General features: G+C 37.5%; 1 protein-coding gene across 2 annotated transcripts in view; it reads right to left on the reverse strand.

Moving 5' to 3' along the window:
* The window catches only part of lrp1bb (low density lipoprotein receptor-related protein 1Bb), a 412,476-nt gene that overhangs the window by 266,570 nt on the left and 119,824 nt on the right, over positions 1 to 26,082 (reverse strand). For both annotated transcript variants that reach the window (XM_037539357.1, XM_037539356.1), the window contains one exon: positions 6,994 to 7,131. In XM_037539357.1, the coding sequence (XP_037395254.1) occupies positions 6,994 to 7,131 (138 nt within the window). The remainder of the gene's footprint in view (positions 1 to 6,993; positions 7,132 to 26,082) is intronic.

Below are 26,082 nucleotides of genomic sequence, written 5' to 3' on the forward strand. Positions count from 1 at the left end.
CAAGACTATGTGCCTCAAAAACAGAAATGAAAGCTGGCCTGAACTGCATACATTTAGAATTTGAACAGCGATTATACAGTGATAAAAAAAATAAGGTGGTTCTACTGAACTAACCAAAAAATAATTAAGTAAAGATCAGCTACAACAGCTAACAGAACTACCTAAGCATGTATTTAGGACATGATCGCAGACACTGCAATTAACAGAGGTAGCAAAAAAGACAACTCACACTGCTTCGCAGAATGTTCTTTCATAAACTTCTCTGCTGCTCTAAATTACTACCTCCATCATGTTCATAGAGTGAGATTAGGATTAATTATGGACAAACTATAACAAACATATAATCAAGATAAAGGTTAGCAATTTAGTGTTCTTACTGAACTTAATTATGTGGCATCCTGTATTTATGTCTCTAGAAACAACAAATCTCATAGTTTTTGAAATTACACTGCCAAACAGGTTCTGGCTATTAACTGGGTATCAGTGTGGTACAGTGCTGCGTAATTATTTTGGGTAACCAGACACTTTAGCTAATGGACTTCAGATATTAAGCTGACAAAGAACACTGGTAAATATCTCATTAATAGATAAATGTTTAGAGTAACAAGGTAAGTACAAACAAGCACAGTGAATGACAGTATAATGTCACATGTTTAAGCAGGATAGCAAATCAGAAAATCTCTTAAGCACCAGGTAGCTACCCAGATTGAAAAAGGCAGTACAACAACACTTAAAGTCTTATACAGTATGCACTTATCTCTTACCTGTTTAATTTAGTCCTTAGCACTACAGTGAATTTTTGAGTCAGTTTGTTTATATTTACCATCTTCTTACTTCAAGAAAATGATCTAATTATGAAATATTGGTCCTTCATCAGCTTAATATGCAGAATCTGTTAGATTTCAGTGACATTTAGTTAGACTGTCCAGTTACCCTCCATCTTTTTACTCAAAACAATTACAGAGCAACATAGAAACTGTTCCACACACTTTTCCAGTTAATAGCAAGAACGTGTTGTGCATTTTCTATTAGCTGGGAAATCCACCCACTTTTAAATTTTTAAAAAGCAAAGTACATCTGGGATATGTTTATTATGCAAAACAGTAAACACAAAACTGAACAATATATACATGTGGTGGACTGGAAAATTCACTTTTGTCTCATATTTGCTTCCCATAGATACTTGAATTTGGAAAATATTACTCATTCGTGCTACATACTGTAAATTCTATATATTGTCTTACATACTGTAAATTCTATATATTGTCTTAAATTATTTGTAAAGTGTTTATTTTTACATAAATGGCTGCAACTGTAACAACTGCAATTTCCCCCTGGGATCAATAAAGGAATCTGAATCTGAATCTGAATCTGAATACAGTACTACTTAGTCTTTGGCATGTTGCATGCAAAAACTTGGAAGACATCATCTGATTCAGCTGATTGAGTCTCTTTGGTGGAATAAGAGAAAACGGAATCACAGTGAGAAAACGGTGTCCATGTTAGGCTAAGGCTAATCCCAAAAGACCACCCATTCCTTTATGTCTGCTCCATCAAAAACAGAGTGGACTATTTCAGAAGCAACAGTCTAGAGGGTAGGACGTGACTGAGGGTCTATGGAGTTTTCATTTTTATTTAAAATGTGACGGAAACATCCCTGACTGAGCTCTTCAAAGCTAAATGGATTAATGTTAGCATGATTTGCAGTGCTGGTATGGTGGTTATCTGTGCTCATTGTGGCGTACGATGGTTAAGAGAGAACACATAGCAGAGCCGGAAATTTCAACCAGTAAACCAGATGAACCAACATACTGCTAATGTTACCTTATGAGTTTCCACTACACAATTATCTGCTTGATATCTAGAAGTTAGGGAAATGTAAAAGAAAGATAGTTTTACAATGATTTTATATGCAATCATCAAGGAACATTTGCAAGTTGTGGAGGACTCTTACTAAACTCAGTTTAAGCTTAACACAGAACTTCTCCATGGACTGCAATGTACATTTAGCCCTACTGTCCCCTCCACCTGTCCAGCACCAGGGCTATCAGTGCAGATAAAAAATTTCTCACACCGTTAGAGAGCCAAGAGGCACACTGAGGGAGAGAAAGTTTATCATCCTTCTTTACAAAAACCTTCTGCTCTCCTCCAGAGGACCCAGGACTAAAACAAAGCACACTGAAGTCTGACAAAGGTGAAGCAGAATACTTTCTCTGTCTTCCATATGGGCACAGTTTTGTGGAATGTTCTCCTGGGATTCATTATGTATATTCATTATGAGAGGTACAGAGAAAGTTGCAACAAAGACCCAGCTGCTACGCTCCAACTTCTCCACAGTGACCCCGATTCCTTCCATCTCTCAGAGTGTGTATTCTGTAGGTGGATGTGTGTGTGTGGTGAGGAACACATGCTGTATGTCCTAGCCTGAACCGCACAGTGGCCCTGAGTTACTGATTCAATTATCACACTTCATTAAGTCCACCCTGACGCTTACGTCAGCGCATGCTTAAGTCACCAAACCAAGCGCTAGCCGCTAGCAAGCCCACAGAGCCTGCCCACCTTCACACTCCACAATAACATTTCCAATAGCTTTAAAGTAAAATAACCAATGATTTCATTGCCCCGCAAGAAGCACCACAACACTGGATGAAAGGCTGTGAGTTTCTAGTCTGCTCAGAGCTGAGGTACGAGACAGCAGGTTCTGACAGCTTGCCCATGACAGGTTTGGAAAGTGAGTGCGTTTGAAACAGGGCTCAGAAACGGAATAAAGAACAAATCACTTCGTTCCGAGCAGCAGTAAAATATTAAGGTTTCCTTTCTCTAAAGAGTGTAGGCTGTCTATCTAACAAACAACAATAAAAAACAAATGTTCCTGCGTGTCTGTCTAACATCTAATGATATCTAATGAGGTTTTATCAATTGATGAACGCAGTGTTCAAATAGGCAGGAGATGCATATAGCAGCATAACGTTAGTTTGCTTCAGTCATTAGCATGTTAACCTAACATGACTGATATGCAGTATCAATACAGTTAGAGACCACCCTTCATTTATTATCTTTTCAAATGATTCATTTTTCAGATTTTCCACTTATATAAGGAATGAAAAAGTCAAAGAAAAATAAGGAAAAAATATAAACAGTTAAAGTTTACGTTTTCATCATTAAGAGACAGGAGACAATCAAGCTCCCATCATGCAACAGATCTTAAAAAAAATGTTTGATGAGTGACGTCACTCAGTCCTGCATGAGCACCCAAATCGCACCAGAAGAGTCTCATTTGTTTGTGTTGTGCTTGCTGGTTTGTGCTGCTAAAATAGATACATGTACAAATGTTATTTATCAAGTTATGCCAAACAGTTTTTGTCATAAGCCATGGCATCATGCACCACACAACTCGGACCGATGATTACAGGTGTAAGAAGATCTGAAGAGATGCACTTTTTGCCTCCTGAATAGCTGTAAGCACAATTATGTCATCTTGCTTTTTAAACTAGGATATAATTGTTCAGGTTCCCAGTTGGATTGAGTAGAATTTAAGAGCTGACTGAAACGGAATTTAGTTTCTCTAAAAGTGTTTTATTTTTCACAAACAGTACCAGGTATTGTAGCATGTTCAGCAAGATAATTTCAGCGTTTTAGTTTCACACTGTTTATTAGCGGGGCTATTGCATAAGGACTCATTGTTACATGGGGTAAGTTCACAGGCTGTGTTCTGTTAGATTAGGAAGTATGAGTCAGTCTAATGCTTACAGCCCAGGAAGTGAGATGTAGCTAGTCTTAGAGTGAGTAATTACACAAATCCTCCCTTTTGTATGGCATTGCTGTGGCCAACAACAGCCTTTAATAAAGCATAATGACTTGTGCATAAGCAGTGTTAAAGGTGATATGTTCAACATTTTAATCTTATATTGCTGCAAACAGCTATTTTCAATGTAAAGATATAGCGGAGTAACAGCGTTCTGAGCAGAGATTAAAGTCACGCTGCAATTTGAGCTGCTGTGTTTTCTGTTTGCATTCCCGGGACGGCTGCGCGTGCATGTTAGTCCTGCCAAACAGTGACCACCCACACAGCGTGCATGCACAATTTAAGGTGGAACCTGAAGAAGCTGAGGCACTGGAATGTAGTTTAGCTGCTACACCTTTTAAGGTTGGAACGGAACAATACATACAAGAAGCTGGTGAAAAAGAAGCTGCCTTCAGCTTCAGTGAGAGTTGGAATGCATGAAAAGGGATGAGGAGGCTGCTCCTGCTGGACAGGTAACACTGACTCATTTCTGCTGCTTCACAGAATCAATATTGTTTTGTCTTGTTTGCGAATATTTATGATGGCAACTGTTTAACTTCACAACAGCAACTGTAGCAACAGTTTGCTAACCCACTACTGAGCTAACTTTAGCTACATTACATCCCCTCTGCCTCATATGTTGTTGTTCACTCTAACGTTATATCATGGTTTTTGTGTCTGCAAGATCTGCGAAGTGTACCCATGAACTTGGGGGCGGAGTTTCTGAAGGAGCACAGAAGGGAGGGGTGTGTTTGTTTTGCTGTTGAGTTCAAAATATCAACAATCGCTCTCCAGAATCATATAGTGCTCCTTTAACAGTGGGGATGCTAGAATATAAATGAAAAAAGCGTTTCTGAACTAAGGATGAGCTTTCAGTTGTGTTTTTATTCTTAGCAAACCCGTTTCCACTTTTCATTTTCCTTCCTCAAATTGTTTTGGAGCCGTGGATTGAAAACCAAATGTTTATGGTAAGACTGCAGCACGCTAGATGTCAGAAGAAGAAAAGAACAGCGTGAGGATTTATTGCCCCTGGCTCTGGTTATTTAATTAGCTGTATCTAAAAACAAACAAATGGGGGAGGAGAACAATGAACGAATTGTTGCTTAATGTTTCTTAACACCCTAGGATAACTTTCTGTGATATATCACTGTAGCCTGTAAACACTCACTTTATTTCCCATCCTGACAAGCCCAAACTTTATCTTTCTCTCCCTCTCTGTCCGCTGCTCTGGATCAATTGCTCAGCCTGCTGGGAGGTTATGGGTGCTTTTTTTGTAGTAAAAGTTGTTTGGAAGCAAGATCTTCCTTCGGGGCAGATACACTATAGGCGAGTCTTTGCCTTAGAAGGCAAGAGGTGGAAGTCTGCAAAAATATCGCACAATAGTGAGGAGAGTTTCTTTTGAATCTACTGATGTTGAGCTAGCAGTGAATCCTAGCAGCACTCACAATAAGCTATAACATTCAATCATAGATGTGGAGTAAAAATACTGCTTTACGAAAGGCAACAGCAATATCTGAGACCAGGAAATACAACAGTTTGTTGCTCTTATAACAAATCAACGCTACAAAATTCACTCCGACACCATAATCCCCTCTGCCTCATATGGGTCAATGGCTACTTTCCCAGCCAGCATTAGATCAAAGAGCAGGATCAACAGCTCATGGTCAAGCACAGGTGGATGCCACACTCCTCCAGTTCACCAAAGGTCACAGTGCTGGCCTGCCTGAGGCGAGTAGCCATGGCTAACGGGCATCCACCCAGCAAAGCCTGCTGAGTCGGCATTGTCATATCATAGAGGCCAGGAGGCTCCACCTGCTTGTTATTGTGGCTTAAATGATTGTGAACAACAGTAGACTGTGTCCAACATCGCACCCGCTGCTCTTGACCTGCTGTGCTTCTCGTCCTGTAACCTTGGCCATTTGTGGGCCGATATGCAGAATTTGCTGCTGTCAATATGAACAAAACTGTTGGCAATGACACCCAGTCAGGGATTCGAGAAGAGCTTTCCCTACTTTTAGGACTGTTTAACTGAAAAAAAAAAAAAAAAAACTGTAAAAATGAAGGCAAAAAATGAAAGGAAGTGCTCCTCCTCTGCAGAGAACAAAAGGAATGAATATCTTAATGCACACTGTATATTTGCTATATTCAACATATAGGGAAGAAAATGAAAACAGAAAATGTAGCTTGTGCCGAAGTTATGACACGTTTTATAGTTCAGTTTTTTTTCTCAAATAAAATAAAAGAATAGAAATTCTGTGCTAAAATTTGCTGAAACATAATTTTAAGTCTGTAAAGTATAAGCAAACATTTTTACTTAGAATCTGTATTTTATTTTGTGCTTTATTTATTTATTTAAAAATGTGTATTACCCTATCATATATATACTTGTCGGTTGTGGTTACCTGCATGTCTTCAGCAAGTAATGGTGGGGTGGGGGGGGGTGCCCCAAAGGGTTCTATGATGCCATGGAATACACAGGTGGAGGGCAGGATACACCCTGGACAGGTCACCAGTCCATCGCAAGGCATGCCATAGAACAGCGGTTCTCAAATCTAACTAATTCTTTGTCTTCAGGACACCCAGACTGTCCACATTTTTGCCCCAACCTAACTCACGCACAGAGCAAAAATGTGGCTTCCCTGGGGCTGCCTGATGGCAGATTTGGGAAACACTGCCATAGAACCCCTTTGGCTCCCCTTAAGAACCATATCTAGAGAAGAGGTTTGTGAGTGTACCGAAGTTTTAATAGGATTAAAAAAATCTTTGCAGTTTTGGGAGAAAGTATATGTTAAGAGTGTGTTCTCTGCTTGGGGGTGTGTTGTGTAATTCCATTATTATGAAAATGATTTTTTAAAAATGCAACCATAGTAATCATCTCTTGGCTTGATGTGCATTTGAGTATCAAATCTCCTCAAAACAGATTTCAGCACATAAGCTATGTGGCTATAAGCATTACATTTGAGGGAAAATGTTTGCTGAGCTACATTTCAACAATCTGACTGGCCGCTGCCCGGAAAAGCTTGCTGTATTTAACGTAGCTCGTTTATTAGCATGTATGGTATAGCTTGCAGAATGACGTCACACACGCTGCTCAAAGTTGCAGCACCACAACCATCCTCAAACACATCTTTCCACGTCCCTGGAGACAGAGACGGCTCATAAGATCAGGTATCCGTGTAGTGAAAGTTAATGTAGAGTCAGTGTCTTACCTCTACAGTGAACTCCTTCATCAAAGCCATCCTCACAGTCCTTGGCTCCGTTACAGAGCTTGTTGAAGTGAATGCACTTTCTTGTTCCAGTGCACTGTATGTGATTGAGAGGACATCTAACTATCACTTCTGCAGCACCTAAAGAGGAGATAATAAAGGTGGTTAGAATTGGCAATATGCCACAAGTCCCTTTAGGATTAAACAGGCCTGTCAAATTTAAGAGGCCTGTCAAAATTATTACATAATCTCCTGATCACAACTGAGTTGATCATAACTACTATTCCACAGTTTGTAGCTTCCAGTCATACAGTTACATTGTTACAAACAGGATGTGAACAGAATTGATACATGAGGTGGGAAATATGGCAAAAGTATATGACAGTATTTCATGATTTTGTCACACAAGACAGTTGAATGCAAAAGTTTAGGGACTTCTGACCAAATGTTCTGACTGTTTTTTGAAGTGACAAGAAATAAGCAACTCTGTAGCAAACTGTTTTTAAAAAAAATATTTTATTATTAATTTATATGTGATTAAATTGGCTGGATACCCTGTGAAGTCAGTACTAAATAATACCCCTCTTGGCATATGTGTAGACATAGATATGGTGTAGACATAGATAACTTAGCCGCTCTCACACAGAGCACAGCAGTCTCAGATCATTACTTAATCTCATACGAAATTCACTTTAGTGGTCATATGTGTTCATCGCCAAGTTATTGTATTAAGTGGACTATAACTCCCTCCACAGCTGGTAGCTTTATCAGAAACCTTCCGCATTTATCAGCTTCTGTCAGCTGTCCATCTAATCCTACCGAGTTAGATATTATGGCCAAGTTCTTAGAAGATGCTTTTCGATCTACTATCTACTAGATAGTGTGGCTCCATTAAAAAGTAAAGTAGTAAGTCAGAAAAAAACTCGCCCCTTGGTATAATGACTATACTAGAGCTTTAAAACAGACTGCCAGACAACTAGAGCGAAAATGGCACCTGACTAAACAAGGAGTGTTCCAGTGTGCCTGAAAGGAGAGCCTTATAGACTATAGAAGAGCACTTGCTACAGCACGCTCAGCCCCTCTCTCCTCTCTCATAGAAAACAATAAGAAAAATCATAGAGTACTATGTAGCACAATTTCTAAAATAACAGAGAACAAAAAGTTCTCTCTCTCTAAAGTTCCTCGCTCTGAAATGCCATCAGCCTATAGCAGCAATGATTTTATGAATTTCTTTAGTGATAAAAATGAAAAAAATTAGGCAGAAAATTCTAAATACACAATTAAACTCTATAAACCTGCTACCTTATAATGCCAGCCTAAATCCTGAGAAAATTCTAATCACTGTAGATAGGCTAGAATCGTTTACCTTACTTCAAGAAATTGAACTAGTTAAAATGGTTTCTTCCGAAAAATCTACTTGTATGTTGGATCCGATTCCTACAGGTTTACTTAAGGAAATTTTGCCAGAAATAACTAAGCCTATTCTGTCAATGACAAATTCCTCTCTTAGCCTTGGATACATCCTAAAAACTCTTAAACTAGCAGTAATTAGACCGCTAATTAAGAAAGCTAACCTTGATCCCTGCAAACTATCAAATTATAGACCTATCTCAAATTTCCCCTTTATATCTAAGATCTTGGAAAAAGCAGAATCATATACAAGAAAAATTTCAATCTGGTTTTAGGCCACATCATAATACAGAGACAGCACTACTAAAAACTGTTAATTATCTTTTATTACTCTCTAACCAAGGAAATGTGTCATTGCTAGTCTTTTTTGATCTTAATGTGGTATTTGACACAATAGACCAAGCTATCTTACTAGATAGACAAGAAAACCTTCTAGAGGTAACAGGAATAACTCTTTCCTGGTTCAGGTCCTACCTCACTGATCGCTCTCAGTTTATTAATATAAACGGTGAATCATCTGTCCTCACAAAAGTAAAGTATGGTGTTCCACAAGGCTCTATTTTAGGACCTATATTATTCACAATATATATGCTACCATTGGGCACCACTATCAGTAAACATGACATAAATTTCCACTGCTATGCCGATGACACTTAGTTATATATCAAGCGAACCAGATGATAAAATTAAACTTAAAAGATTGAGACAAAGAAGACTGGAAGTCGAGTAACTTTCTCCTATTTAACTCAGATAAAACAGAGGTTCTGCTTCTTGGTCCAAAAGCAGCTAGAAACAAACTGTCTAATTTTACACTTACACTTACACTAAAACAATTTCACAGTTGCACCAAGCTCATCTGTAAAAAAATCTGGGTGTCGTGGTGGGCACTGATGTCTTTCGACACACATGAAACTAATATTACTAGAACAGCCTTCCTGCATCTCTGCAGTATTGCTAAATTAAGAAATGCATTATCTCTACAGGATGCAGAAATGTTAGTTCATGCATTTATTACTTCAAGGCTAGATTACTGTAATGCCCTGCTGTCTGGATGTCCCAGCAAAACAGAACGCTGCAGCCAGAGTCCTCACAAGAACCAGAAAGTTTGGTCATATCAACCCAGTTTTATCAGCCCTACAAAGATTACCAGTTAAATTTTGCATTGATTATAAAATTCCATTACTGACCTATAAAGCTCTAAACAGACTCGCCCCTCAGTACCTGAGTGAACTTCTCTCCATGAACCATCACGCCTACTTAGATCACAAGGCGCTGGCTTACTACTGGTACCTAGAATTAATACAGTTACATCAGGGGGGAGAGCTTTCTCATACAAAGCCCCCCAGCTCTGGAATAATCTTCCTGTTAATGTTCAGGACTCAGACACAGCCTCGGTTTTTAAGTCTAGGCTAAAAACTTGCTCGTATAGTCAAGCCTTTGGTGATTAGCTTTCCCTGTCAGATCTAGACTTTCCGGAGTCTCTGCTGCTCTGTTAATACTGTAATATGTGATCAGTCCCTCATTACAGAACTGACTCTGTTTTTTGTTTTTTTTCTTTCTTTGCCAAGTTGAACAGCTGCCCATCCTGTGCGTCTGATACAGTTGCCTCTTCTGCCTTGACCACTACTCACCAGCATTCTGGACGGGCTTGACCACCATTGAGTTTCTTGTTGTATAACACTCCTCAATTCTTACCCTCAGATATGGCTGCTGCTGCTGCATAATCATAAACTAATCAAATTAACCAGTGCCCCACCTGTTTTTCCCGCTTTGTACTATAATACTTTATACTAACAATGTTTGCTATCCAGTGTCGACCAGAGGAGGATGGGTTCCCCTCAAGAGAGTCTTGGTTCCTCTCAAGGTTTCTTCCTCTTGCTCTTAGGGAGTGTTTCCTTGCCACTGTTGCCACTGGCTTGCTTGTGGGGGCCTGGGCACAGATTTTCTTTCTGTATGCAGATTCTTCTGTAAAGCTGCTTTGTGACAACACCTGTTGTGAAAAGCACTATAAATAAATTTTGCTTGCTTGCATGCTTGCATATGTCACAGCCTTTTGCCAGCTTGGAGTCTTTCTATTCCCATTTCAGGAATTTTCACCCACTCTTTCTTGAAAATATGTCTAGTTCTGCGATATCAAATGGGTTGTCTCGACTGCACAGCATGTTTATGAACTACTCAGATTTTCAGTGATGTTCAAGTCAGGGGACTGTGAGGCCCATTCCAAGAGCTTGCAGTAGTTCATGATGGATTTTGAGATATGTTTTGGATCATTGTCCTGTTGTTAAAGCCAGCCTCTTTTCAGCTATAGTTTCTTGATTGATTGTCACATTTGCTTCCTGAATTTGTTAATATGTAGTTGAATCATTCTTCAATCCACCTGTGCAATGTTTCCTGTGCCACTGGCTGCCACAACCTCACAGATCTACCATCTTGATTAACAGTTGGCAAGATATTCTTTTCAAAACCTGCTGCTCTTCTTTTCCCTTCTAACATGCCTTTGGTGACTATGGCCAAACAGCTCCAATTTTACATCAGTCCACCACACTTGTTACTAGAATGTTTCTAGCTTACCTAGATATTATTTTGTATAATTCAGACAATGACTTTAGTGCTTAGAGAATGCTATGATGTATTGTGATGCACTTTATCATGATAATGCTAATAGTCATACTGCCCACCTCTAAGATGCACTTTCATCTGCTAGGTTGAGAAAATGCATGCAAATAAAATAAAGCAGAAAATGCTTATCTTGTGGCACATTAGGGGTCTTACGAAATCACCAAAAATTCTAACCTGGCTGGTGTTATAATGTGGTAGGCAGTAGTGAGTAATGCTTGTTTAGTTGAGCTTGATCTGTATATGTTGTCAATTGGGAGCTACTAAGTAGGAAGTAAAAGACTTAAACCTGACCACTTTAAGCCTGCACTTTAATGGTTGTATACCATGAACAAAAAAAAAAAGTCAAATTGTTTATTGCAGTTATTTATATGGCAATTCATCATCAACTATCATGATCATGACAGGGCTACAATGTGCATCCAGGACCTTCAGCAGTTAGCTCCCAAAAAGATTCATAAACTGCATCACACACATGAATATAGTTTTGCAATATAGTCATTATTCTAAATTCATCTTGAAAGACGGGCAATATGTCAGTTAAGGGTTTCTGTATTAAAAAATACATCGACATCAGCATTATTCATTTCACAAGTTAATTCATTCAAGTACAGTCTTCCTTCCCCAGCTGCTGTTTTTGAGGAGTAATGGAAATGGGTTTCTCATTCACTGAGGTGTCTATCCTCTTTCTCATCCTTATACATCTTCATTTTGCATGGCAGCCAAATGCATTGTATATTGTAGAACAGCTAATGTGACTTGGCTGTTGGCAAGCTCTGATTCTGAAAAGGCTTTTAACACGTTTAATCCAAAATCATTGTCTGTAGATGATGACTGTTTTTGTTTGCATTTTCACTGAGGATTTGATAATAGAATAACAAAATTAAGCATGTGAGCTGAATGTGGATTCTTTCGAAAGTACTATTCGGACAAGATTAGTTTTTCAGGAAGAAGGGTAGTGCTAAAATAACTGTAAATATGTCAAAACATTTCATTTTGAAGCGATTTTGTTTACCCAAACAGTCTACCTAAACGTCTTAACTGAATGCAATGTGTCGTTAACACTGGAAGCAGTCAAGGCCTTAATTTAAGGAAAATACGTGTGACATGAAATATAACGTCATGCGAAATGATTAGCCTTATTTATTTATTTATAACAAACAGAGCTTCATAACGAGCTATACTATTGACACAATGCACATCCTTTACACTCTCTCAGAAATATACTGTAACTCTGCCAAGACTTTTCATGCAATACAACCTGCTTGTGCCTAACGATGTTCCCCCAAAGCATTCAGCAGATGTTAAAGGTAGCAATTTGGCTTGCTGTAATTAAAATGCAGCATTAACTTTAGCAGTGCATGGCTACAGCAAGTTTTGAAAATACATAAACAAAATAAAAAAAAAAAACCTCCACACGCATACATGGGTCCTCTCTATACTCATTTATAATAATACTCATTTATATACTCAATAATACTCATTTCGTATTATTATTATTAATAGTAGTAGTACCAGTTGTTATTCTTTTTTGGTCATTACAAAACTAAAATCTGTGAAACTCTGAGCAAAGCACAAAGTATTGTACAGGTACAGCCTTTTCAACATTCTAATCAAAATACTGTCTAAAATTATATATAATTTACTACATATTTCAAATAATATTTAGCAAAGAATAGAATGCTTACATCTCAGTGTTTTATTATGTAATTTTGAATGTTTTCAAAATACACATGGACTAGGGTTCAATTCCTTGCCCAGACAGGAACATCAAAGCTATGCCAATAAGAGGCTTTGGGCAAGACTTGTAATTCTTACCATCGCTCTGGACAGGAGTATCTACTAAATATATACATGTAAAAGAATGCTGAGTGAATGTCACTTTGTTTACCTACAAAATTCTGCTTGGCTTCCATAAACACATGGAAATTAGATGAACAAACTGTAAACTAGATAGGCCTACAACAAATATAGTTTCCTATAGGTATAATGTGCAGTCGGAAGATATAAGTGACAACATATTGTCCCAGGCTGTGCTCAAAATAACCTACTACACAAACTGTAGCAGGTTGCATACTGATTGAGCCTAAAAGATGTGACCACCACGAATTTCTCCAGTATGGCAAAGATGTCCAGCCGACATATTACTTGGGCAAAATTTTCCACTATATACTGCATCCCAATATGCAACATGGTCATTTTGGGAGGACATAACTACTTACGATACCATCTGATTTGCTCTGTTTAACAGCCCCAGATCCAGTTTGTATAAAGAAAATAAAAGGAAACTATTTCTTTGCTACTACTTTCTCTGCTGGTCTTTGATTTGCTTACTTTTTCTATTTAATAAAGTTAAATTACTGCATATACAACATGGTTTAAGCAGTAACTTAGTAAAATCGGTCTGAACCAAGGAATCCACTACAATGTGCTAAAGAGTTACGCTGCTTATTGCTCTGTGAAACTAGCTCATATTTCTTATGAACAATCAATGTATTGACTCACAAATGCATAAACTGCCATTTCAGGAATGATGGGGCTCCTGTCAATACTTTTGGGATGAGTTGGAGTGAAATTTGTGATCCAGAACTAATCATCCAACATCAGTAGCTGACCTCACTACCACTCTTATGGCTGAATGCAACCAAATCCTCACAGCAATGTTCCAATATCTAGTGTAAAGTCTTCTCAGGAGAGTACAGGCTGCTACTCCAGCAAAGAGAGACAGTCTCCCTACTAACATCTTTAATTTTAGAAGAAACGTTGAATAAACAGGTGTCTACATACTTTTGGACATGTAGTGTAATTCAGTACATCATAAATCTTTCGAAATCTTTATGGAAGTGCATCATGGCTCAAAGATTGTGATGATATCATATTGTGGGCTTCTACTGATTCTTACTCATGATGTGTTTCAGATACTTATAACAGTTCAAATGTAAAATATAAAGTGCTACAAATTGTGCCATGATAAAAGCTATAGACACATTTACACATGTATTTCCACTATTACAAAAACGATAAAATTCTGAATTGGGCCATTCATTTTAATTTAGAAAAATTCATACTAACCATGGACCTATACATCATTTTTACAGTGACATAATTGACCAGTTGAAGCATTTATGTTCAGCAGTTAGTGAAGTATGAGCTCCATCTCATAGGCTGTGTCCTACTCAAGGTGAAAATGCAGTTTGCACGTTGGGCTGTATTTCAGTGTAGTTAAAAATAAGCTCATAGTTGAACTACATCTTGCAGTAGACTAAGTGCAAACAGTCTAACTTTAGTACAACAAACATGTCTCAGAGGCTGCACTGAGTGCTCTGTGTAAACTTGCGTAGCATCTTTTCTTGCTGCTGTGACCTAGACAAAGGATTTCAGAAGAAAATTGCACTCAAATGCTTTAAGATGTTGAGGCAAGTTCTCAAAGCCAGATTAAACATAAGCTTAAAACTAGAAATTGCTTCCAGTGTTGATTCATCATTGGCCTTGCAATTTAGTCCAAGACTAGGCCATCTATGTAGGCTACTTAAGAAGGCTAAGGGATAAAGCACTCCAGGGTGGGCATCTGTACAAAAATAATCCATAATGGGTTGGTGTTCTGCAGTCATTACCAACCTGGGGTGAATTATTTACAACACATTATCATTTTTAAACCACTTATTGTTAAATATTCTGGAATGGCCGCCAAACAAACAAGCCTCTTTGAATTACTAGCCTATAGCAACAAACAAAACAATCATAACTAGAGTAAATGTGGAGAATTCCTGTAGAGATTACAGTAATTCTTAGCCCTTTGCCAGTAAATAGCCACACTACAGTAATTGGTTGCCATACGTCTCTTTCTACTAATAATAAGGCTTAATAATAAGGCTGCTCTAATTTTATTAACAAAAACTTCTGATATTTGATCTAATCAACTCTTTAATAGTGGATACAGGAAACATGATCTCGCATTGGCTCTGCTGCTGCAGTTGTCAACTTTTCTCTCTCAACATGCTATTTCTTATCCCAGCTAAACTAAGCTTTCAAAACTACAGCCACATATTAATATTACAATTTAAATTTCTGTACCACAGCATTTGCGCATGATGTGTTATTTAGTGACATTGGCAGAATTAGATACAATGTCGACACATCATGGAAATGTATTCACACTCTTATTCAATCTGGTTTTCACTTTGGTCATAGCAGTTCAACAGCAGCCACACTGACTCTGAATAATATAATAAGAGCTCTGTGAATACAGTGGCACTGTACTTACTGACTTGTAAAAAGCTTTTGATAGGGTTGATCTCTCAGTTTTGTTAAATAGATGCTAGAACATAGATTTGAGCCATAAGGTGTTTAAGCAGTTCAGCCCAGATTTGTTCATGCTGGTTTCTCTCCCATTGGAGTCACTTGGGGTGTCCCCCAGGGATCTATTCTAGACCCTGTCGTTTTTTCAATACTACTTCTTAAGGGAAAAAAGCAATATTCTATTCTGTACTATATTTATTCTAATGATATAATTTCACACACTGCTCATTTGTTCTATCAAGCTATTACAGATATTCAATTTTCATTTCATTTCTTGCAGGCTGATCTAAGTAGCCTATGATTGGTTCATTGCATTTATAATGTTTTCTCATATTGTTGTATATTTGACTACTTCAATGCTGCATTCTTTAGTAAATTATTCTTTACATTCAACTGACCCAAATGACTCATATGGTCCCTTGTTCTTCATGGAGTATGACATCTGGTCATCAGTTAGGCAACAGGAATTCTTTATAATTACCTCTAAAATAAAAAGATTCAATCCACAACCTGAATTTAATAAGTTAATCCAAAGTTTGGTTTAAAAAAAAGAAGAAACTCAAATGTAACATGTTATGACAATTAGGACTGAATAAATAAAAGATTAAAAAAAGAAAAAAGAAAAAGTAATGAATAAATAAAAATATATTAATATAGTAATAACGAACAGCTGTGATTTGTCTTGCAACCTGTACTAGTTATCAAACTTCATTGCTGTTATAGAGATTTTACCAACATCCTCTGTCCAGTCAGGAACAATGCTGCAGAAGTATGTGACACAATGTGTTAACTCTGACAGCCCTCATTGTATTGCACCTCTAACACAACAGATGCATATTGCAATATGAAGCTGGAGAGAGAAACATGCAATATGTAGAAAAAGGAGAGAGAGAGAGAGAGAGAGACTGGGAGGAAGAACACAGCTTCAGCGATCTTCTCATTGACACTCCTGCACTCAGCAGCTGTTTAAAGATTCATGAGGCACATAGGTGACCCTCATCTGCTGAGCACGGGAGCACATAAAACATGTCTAAGCGAAACATCGGCTTCCATTTTGCATGCTGTGAATGTGTCACGCTGCACCTTAACTACACCAGTATCAATTACCATAACTGCAACACAGCCACTTAGCATGAGATTTATGGTCCACGTGATGAAGCCTCTTACAAATCTCCAGAGTCTGTGCTACATCAAAGCTCTGATCCTAGGCCAACGAAGGCATCCTAAGTGGGTGCTGAATTGTTCAGTGGTGTTCATTTCTACTTCATGAGATAAAATGATGCCACAATTAAGACAGTCATCAAACGAAGGTAGCCATCGTTTTCATGTGGTCTGATTTGCATAGTTCCTCTTTATTATTACTAAGGTAATGTGAAAAATGAGCTTTTTTTCCCCTCTCTCTCTTTTCCATCAAGTGGCTTTTGTCCTTAGCTGTAAGATAAGCCATATTAAAAAAGTGGGGATGCACTGATGTGGGAAGTGTAGACTGATGCTGACACCTTTCACTTTCATATTTGCTAACGCAGACACACATTTATAAAATCTGCCTTGCTGACAAATATTACATTTATTTCTGAAGGGGTACAAATGCAGAAAAAAATAACAAAATACTGATATTTAGTATAATAACTTAGTGTTTTCATTCACATTTAACAATATTTAACCTGACATTTTACTGTGAAAAAGGATTTAATTAGATATGAATCCATATTGAATTCACTACTATCAGGATTTCCTTACTAACGGTACAGCTAAGTAAGTAAGACACTGTCTTGGCCCATGATTTTATTTATAAATATCCTGATAACCCTGTCTTTCAAAGGACAATGATCTATTTCAACAGCATGTTAATAGGCTGTGAGATTGGTGCAACAAGAGGTGGGAAATGTGGCAAAAATGTAATATCACGATACTTAAAGAAGTTTTAATAATACACAATAGGTCATGAAGAATCCAAACACCTTTAAAATCCAGGGAGCTGGGCATATGTCTGGAAAAATTGAAGTGTATTTCTTGCGCGCAGGTAACAGACACTTAGCCAACCCGTAAAAAAATAGACCGACGCAGTTTTATAGCTGGACTGGTGCAAAGATTAGGCCTAGCCTATACATGACAAGTGACAGGTATGACAGACATGATCATGTAGAGATAAGCAAAAAATAGGAAGAACAGAATGTTCTAAACACAGTACAGGCACACACAATAGTGAGTAGGATGACATAGAACACTAAACACATTACAGAGCTATACAGTCCTTCAGTCATGACAATTGTTATTTCCTGACATTCGATAAGAACAGACAAAAGTAGTGCCATTTCAATAAGCCATGTCAAAAAATAGGAATGCAATTATTTGCATTCAACATTTTACAAATTCAATTACACAGGGCTAATTATTGATCTGTATAGCCAAACATGCATTTGGCAAGTGCTTTCTGAGTACTGACAATATTCACAACATGCTCCGAAAAGCACACTGTGGCACACGGTTGCCCCACCCTAGTTGCATCCATAATGCTCTTATTATCAATACGAAGACGACAGAGAAGATTATTTTGCTCTCTCTGCTGATTTCTATCCTCCTCCATTAACAATTCATAGTGAGGAAATGAAGGAGGTTGTGTCCTATAAATATCCTGCTGTACATACAGATGCAACATTATCATGGAATAGTCATGCTGATACATATCTGCAGTGAGGTATAGCAACACATTTATTTTCTTTGCAGGTTAAGACCTTTGAGGGCTATCAGTCAGATTGTTTGTGATGGAATACTGTGCAGCAACATGGTGTAGTTGTCTTTCGGTGAAACAGACAAGATTGTTTAGACTGATAATAATTTGTCTTGGTCAGTGTTTGGAGGAAAAGTATGGAAAGATTAGCGTGTAATATTTTTTCTAATCTATCACGAGCTATATGGTGAACAACACTTTGCCTTCAAACAGATGTTGAAGAGTCAAGTTTTAATAGGCTTCTAAAAGTTTTAAGTTTAAAAGGCTTGTTTCATTCATCCATCAAACATATATAAATAAGTTTGTGATAAAAATATAATAGTTAAGATCTTGAAACACTCAGCAGAAAATTAGCCAGTCAGAAATTGTTTTCCTCCATGGTATCCAGATATTACATTGCAAAGCGAGCTCTCCTACTGGTTAAGACTTCAAGAGCTGAGGAGAAGTCCTAATGCATAAGATTGACTGTTAACATAAGTAGTAAGTGACTGTGGAATCAACTAATCACATTTTGATCTGTGACAGGCAGCACCAATTCATGACCAAAAAAGGTCACTCTGAAATCCCAGAAACATCAATATCTGTGAAAAAGAGTGGCAGCCTAATCAGTGGGTTGCTAGAACTGAAAAACAGCAGCAGTAGCTCTATAGCAGAGCTCACCACTGAAAGAGTCACTGTGAAACTGCTATAAGTCAATATAGCTGTCACAAGCTTCAAGTAAATCATGGAATGTTTTTTCTGTGTTTCAAACGTCTGTGTTTAATCTAGATTAGTCATGGTTTGCCACTGGTGTATAGTTAAAGGTGTTGTAAAGTATATATAAATATATGAAGTGTAAAAAATATAATTATTCGGGAAAGTGTTGCTTTATTTCTTTTTGATTTTTTTGGTCTCTTCTTGATGTGCTGTTTTTTACTTTTTGGTCTGATGTAATAAAAACCAGAGAAATCTGACAATAAAGAATATATCATATCATCTAAACATTCTTATATCCCAGAATACAATGTTCAAACACACACACACACACACACACACACACACACACACATATATATATATATACACATATATAAAAACATCCATCCTATGCCGATATTTAAATAAATAAGTAAATATCAAATATCTGCCATCCCTAAAATAAAGGCAAAAAGAAAGTGACTACAACTACAACTACCCAAAGTTCAAACTTGAGCATTATGACAAGTTAATGAACCTTACAGACAGCGGTATGATCTGTGCCTCATGATTCTTTACAGCAAATAGACAGAAGATGGGCAAGATAGAGAAACAGTCATTTCAATTATAATGTTATTTGTTCCAAATCACAGCCCTATCGGTACAAAACAGAGGGACATATGGTGAATTTAACAAAGTGTCTGAGGGATTTCAGGGTCCAAAATGTGTTGATTAATAGCCCGGCTAATTTTCAATTATAAATTGTATATACTGGCAAATATCTCACTAATTATGCATTCATGCAGCAATTTCCTTTTATTCATGAATAAATACAGCACCAGAACAATGCAATAAGCTCCTGCAACCAGCACATGCCACACGGTTAACACAGGGGAGTGAGGCTCTGCGACAAACTGTGATTATCCTAATAAAACGGCATTGTCGATTACAGAATCATTTCCACTCACAAACTGATTGAGGACTAATCTAATCAGATGAGGGGAGAGATGAATATTCAGCAGCCTGAGATGCACCAAGCACAATAACGCAGATGGTGCCTGTGCAGTTGAAGGATGATAGGAAATCATTTCTCACTGCCTTGCACCAAATTACCAGATATGATACAACCAGTACTGAAACATCCTCCAACACAGAGAATTCCGCAATACAGAAAAGGGAAAATTACCTGTAGTAATTTCCACACATATAAGGCTTTCATCTGAGGACAGAAATCTAGTCAAGAGTGAACAGTACTAAACAAAGTAATAAGAGCAAATCCTTTCTTTTCTGGCAAAACAATGAAAGGTTTCAATATTTGTCAGATCATGACAATTTGCATTGTATTACCCTTCATCACTCTTAACAGTAAACTTAAATTGTTGAAGTAAAAAATGGACCACTTAGTCCATACTTGGTACATAATTAAGCTACACCAGGTCATTTTTAATTCATTGGTTTTGTGATGTCACAAAAACCAAGAAATTAAAACATATCCACCTAGTCAGCCAACAGTAATTTAGCTCCGCCCATTCATGTTGAAACGAAATGGTTTTGCCTACAGCCTGTTTCAGTTCAATTTGAAATTCAAATTTGTTCATCATTATAAACAAATACTACAATAAAACCACCCAAACTCCAAAAAATAAACACTGGACAATAAAGCTACAGGTTACTAAAGATTACTGCACTATATCAAACCCAGACCACAAATCCATAGCATATGACTTGTGGTCTGAAGTTTACACAAGGAAAGTGTCAAGCTTAAGTCTGAGATAAACAGACAAATGCTAACTGCACGTCCACTACAATATTAACATTTGAAATTTGTGAACGACCCCCAGTTTTGCCTGTACTGATGTTTAAACGAGGCACAATATAGGGCAGCAAATCAGAAGAGATATTGTCACTGGTCTAAAAAACTTCTCCAAAATGCTATCTGTACCACAGAAGGCTAAAGAAATAAATAAAGATAAATGAATAAATAACTATAAATGCAAGTTAATGTTTTAAACCAATTAATTCTGGAGCTTTTCAATTCATCCAGGGGTTGACAGTTTCTAACACCACTATCCATCACATGGAAGACTAGAGTTTGATTTCCTGCCTGGGCAAGAACACCACATCACACGCTGGGCAAGAGCCCTAACCCTACATCACCAACCTCTTTAATATGATCACAGTTGTAAGTTAGTCAGGATAAGTGCATGTGTCAAAATCATAAATACAATGTTTTCATCATGAACTTCTGTGAAAAAAATGTTAAATGAATTATGTAGATAAGAATAATAGATTAAAAAAAAGAGAATTCCTACTCTGAAATGCAGGGGTGTGGCTAAAGTAAAGCTCCACCCATGGACTAAAAATAAACTGACTAAACAGTTTTTTTTATTATTATTACTTTTTATTAAGTAATTAAAAAAAATTTATCAAAACTTTTCATCTTTCAAAAAAATCAAAAAGAAAACATGAATCAAAAAATAAAAATGTCATTTTTTGTTTATGTGTTGCAGGTGTATTAGGACAGGCACCTGCCAATAGAAAGTACTTTAATAACGGATGATTTCTCTGGTTACTGTCTCTGTTAATGTCTTAGGTTTAAATAAACCATAACATGATCCTTGTAAATATCTAAGGGCTGAATACTAATTTTAATATATTTTTTACCCCCTGGGTGTGTAACGATTGGCCCCTCTCTGTCCCGTCCATGTGCTCGTGTTGTGTTTACTTCCCAGTCCTGTCGATATGCTTCTTTGTTTTGGTTTTTAGTCCGGCCCCTTGTTTTGTGACTCTGCCCCTGATTGTTCCCACCTGTGTTTCTGCCTGTCCCTCGTTAACCCTTGTTTTTAAGCCCTGTGTTTTCCTGAGTTTCTTGTTAGTCTATGTTTGATGTTTGATATGATTCATGTTTGATGTTTGTTTGTATGCTTGATATATGGTCTGAATTGTTTTGTTTGGTGTTCGTTCCTCCGGCCTTCGTACTCTGTTTATCCTGTGTTTCTTTTTCATTATGTCTGTCCCTCCTGCTCTCCGTATTGGATACCTGAACCTGGACTGTCTTGACCATGACCCTGGATTTGCCCAAAATAAAACTCGCTTATCTCAGCATATGCCTCCTCGCCTCCTCGCTCCCCAGCGTTACAGGGTGCAACTGCTGTTCTGCTTAATTTGGTAAAATCGCCTATACAAATCCATAAAAACATTATAAGTGGACTTCATATGAAAGACAAAATAAATAAATAAATAAATAAAAAGGTCAGATATGGGCTTTTAAAACACTCAGACTGAAATAGCACTAAATATATAGCCAAATGTGAGAACATCCAATTCCTTCTTTCTATTAAAAGAAGAAAAGGTTCTGACCATCTAACCCAACTTGTCTGGGATTTTATAGCAGAGTAAAATAGAGGCAGATTTTAGGAACCGCAGCTTTTCTCATAATTTGGTAGGGATGATATCACGTTGAAAAAAAGGCTGAGATTACTGCACAATCAGGGCTGTTTTACTGCACCTGTTTATCAAATTGCAGCAATAGATAAAAGAGCAAAGTTAGCAAAGTCCCAGGCCGAGTTCACACAATAACATTACGAGTGATAAGCACAAAAAACAGCTTTCATTTCTTCCTCCACTTAAGCTCTTGGGAGAGAAAAGCCAGCATGAGGCCAGCGCAACAGTATTATTTCTAAACCCCAAATTTCAGATCTAGTTAGTAAATTTCCAAAAGGGCTAAATGACCACATTATCTTTCTTATATTGATTTCACTGGAGGGTCTCCTCTTTGAGATGCCAGTTGTCATGCCTTATTGTAATACGGCCTTCAGAAACAAATGCAAATATGAGGCTCAATTAGACGCAGTGAGAAACCAAGCCTTTCAAATATGGGTCTCAGGAAATCAAATGTTTCTCCATGAACAATGAGCATACAGATGAGCCCTGCATTCAAGTGCCATACAAATCAGACCTTCAACAAATGAGGATGTTTTGTCCTTTTCATAAACTTAAGAGAATGGCTGCAATGTCACAAAACTGCAATCTCCTTTCCTGTTCTCCACATATTACTTTTAATTAAAAGCTACTGTGATATTTACCCTCCTTTCTTAACGTGAATGAGAAGAAATCAGGAGGGACTAACTAATCCATCTATTTAATGTGCAATGAAAGCCTTCTGGCTGAAACCTTAGCTGCTATGTTAATTATGATTATCGCTCTAATCAGGTCTGTGTTGGGAAGTGTGTGAAATAATGAAATAAAGAAAAATAATTGAATCAATCAGTTGGGAGTTTGATGAACTACACTCGACTGGTGGTGTTGTGTAAGTGGTATATATGCAACAGATACTTCTGATGCCAAGAAGGTTTAGGTTTTAGCAATATATATATATTTTACATATGCATATGTTAAAGATAACAACTGATTATTATTTTGAAATTTCTGTATGTCTGATTCATTAATAATCTGTACAATGCAAATGAAAACGAGTGGAGATTCAAGAACAAATGATAAATCAGCTTGGGTGCATGAAATCAAGCGCCAGTACCCTATGTACATTTCATTTACATATAACATGCCCTAATGCATGCAGCTATTTTGGTAAAGACCAATAAAATCAAGTATTTAGTGGCTCATGAGCCAATGGCTATGCTCGCAGGTGGAGTCTGTGGTCAAGCAGCACTGTTCACCCTATTAACCAAACTTAGTGTTAACTGTAACTGTATTGCTGCAGTGTACAATATGCTTCTGCATTAGCTGTGATTTGTATTGCTTCTTTTTTTTGCTCAGTGTCAGTATAAACTAAAAGCTCAGTGTAATGTATTTCAATGGAAGATGTAATAGTTGCAGCATGTGTTTACACCAATGAGCATGTGAAATAAGTTCATCCACTTTTGTACTGAAGAACAAAATATTAATATTACTGTTCACTTCTGATTCGTTTTATTGGTATTATGGATGGTCTTGATAATAGTTTTGGTTGCTTAACCACAAATCAAGCATTTTCTTGAGGTTGTTAAACTATCACAAACATGACCATACACAACTTGGATGAACAAAGACCACCATCACTGCACAGGTGCAAACTTATTTATGTATTTTCTCCAAGAGGATACAAGACCCCTGCTATTTGGATGCTGTGCTTTTTGCATTGAACTTCACTCCTACTATTAGTATATTTTGTACATGTAGTTCTCTATGTATTGTCTTTTCTCTTCTGTATATACTGTAATGTACAGCTGTAGAGAGTAATTACCTAAGCCTGTCCACAGGCAATTCAGTCTATCAATGTCCTTGGCATATTTGACAAATTACAAAAAGTCTTTGTCTTTGGCAGTTTGTTCATCTTGCTTGGAATCTCCAGGAAACCAATCTAAAACCTATTGCACCCCATCATACATATAAATAAATAATGAATGTCTAAAAAAATAAATAAATACAGAGAACGGAAAGGAGTACACAACACCTCTGACAGTGGGCTGGTGGAGAAAAACGTGTAAAAGTTTCAGTTATATTTGAAAACACTGACAACATGCTCGTACTAGAGGTGCACTGATCATTTTTTCATTTCACTGTTGCTGGAGGAAAACCAAATGTCCAAAATGATAACTTTACAGGAAAAAAACCTACTTCACTTTTAATGTAAGTCAGCGGAACCAAACACTTTCCAAGTCATTTGGGGCCGTTTCTTTTAGTCCATTCATCATGAAACTTACATACAATGTAAAGGGCAACAGGCATTTTCAAATTATGTCAGAAACTGAAAAACAACAAAAATGGAGATACGAGTTTTTCTTCCAACAGCAACAATTTATTTATGTATTTATTTTTTTACTTGCACGCGTTTCTCCCAAGAGCAAGCATTTCAGCATACTGGCACATTTTCAGTACTTTCTGCTGGCCTAAGTTGTAGCACATTATTTGCTGTATAATGGGTTATATTGGCATCTTACCCAATCTAATCCAGTGCTACGCAGACAGTAGCGATGCTTTTACCCCTACTGTGTTTAGTGCAGATCTACCAATTTTTCTTTAGTTTGGCCTGTTTTGACAGGTTTGAACACCCCACCCATACTCAAGTACACATCAAACAAATGAACTGTGTTCCACCAAAAACTCTTAGAACTCGGGCTGCCTCAAAGCGAACTGGTTCAGTTTGCTGCTCATGGGAACACAATTTTATGACGGTCCACACCGAGGAAGAGAATTCAACATAAGAGCATGCTTTCCTCTCTATTCTATCAGCGCTGGATAATCCGTCCTCATAATCTGCCTGTTTTAACATCTGACTCTTCACAGATGCTCAAATGGTTTTGGGAACACAAACTGCTGCTAATAATGGCAGACGAGCAGCAGCGAAGATGTGTGCGAACAGCAAAGATGTGTGTGATTCTAGCACACGGATGGTGAAACGTGTTTTTGGCCATGCATCAGCGATCTGATTGGTTCAATTCAAGTTTACAAACCAGACATAAAGACGCAGATATCGAGTTTATTATTGCTTTGATTGTAATCTACAGACAATAATCATTTCCTTTATTGTATTTTCATTGTGGCAGCTATAAGAATAACAACACTTGTACACCTGCAAAGTTTCTGACTAATAAACAAACACCTCCATATGTAGTTCGCTGCACTGCCATCGCAACTGCCAAATAAAAAACTATCAATATCACAAAAAAACAAAGTGTGCTGCAGATATCAGCAAGCAAACTAGGTATGAAAACAGCTTTAGGCTACACTCAGATCACACTATGCTGAAGAGGCAAAAATCAAATTTTTTCCTTAATGGGGCGCAGATCTGACTTTTCAGAGCTGAGTGGATAAACGAATCAGATCTTTTTAAGTTAGATCTCCCCTTTCACATGTGGTGTTAGATCAGATTCACATTTGATTCCCCATTTGACTTTAATGAAATGTTCAGATTGGAATTCATGGGGTTTTAAAAGTGTTTTGGCTCCCACTGCTAATGTTAATGTGGCAGCATGGCCTAACCTGAAGTTAGTGCTAGTAATATGTGTATTGAGTAATGCATATGGCCCTTTTTCACCTTCAACTTGCACTAATACTGAACTGTTCAGAGCTGTGCGAAGCAAATGATCTACAAACGCTTGTTGTGCTGGTTAGTTTGTTGTTTGTGATGCACATGGTTCATTCATGCAATGTTATTGATTAGGATGTGCACACGCAGGTCATTTCAGGACACAGCTTCCTTCACATCAATGACAGATTTGAGTCCCTTACCTGATGTGAACCATTACGTTAGAAATATCAGATCTAAGCAAAAAATCGGAATTGAGCAGTGAGGCTTGTAATGTGAATGCAGCTGTACAAGCAGTTGGCTATATAACAAGATGAGTTATGCACAATTGTGC

This window comes from Pygocentrus nattereri, chromosome 6 (assembly GCF_015220715.1).
Source record: "Pygocentrus nattereri isolate fPygNat1 chromosome 6, fPygNat1.pri, whole genome shotgun sequence".
Taxonomy (NCBI): Eukaryota; Metazoa; Chordata; class Actinopteri; order Characiformes; family Serrasalmidae; genus Pygocentrus; species Pygocentrus nattereri.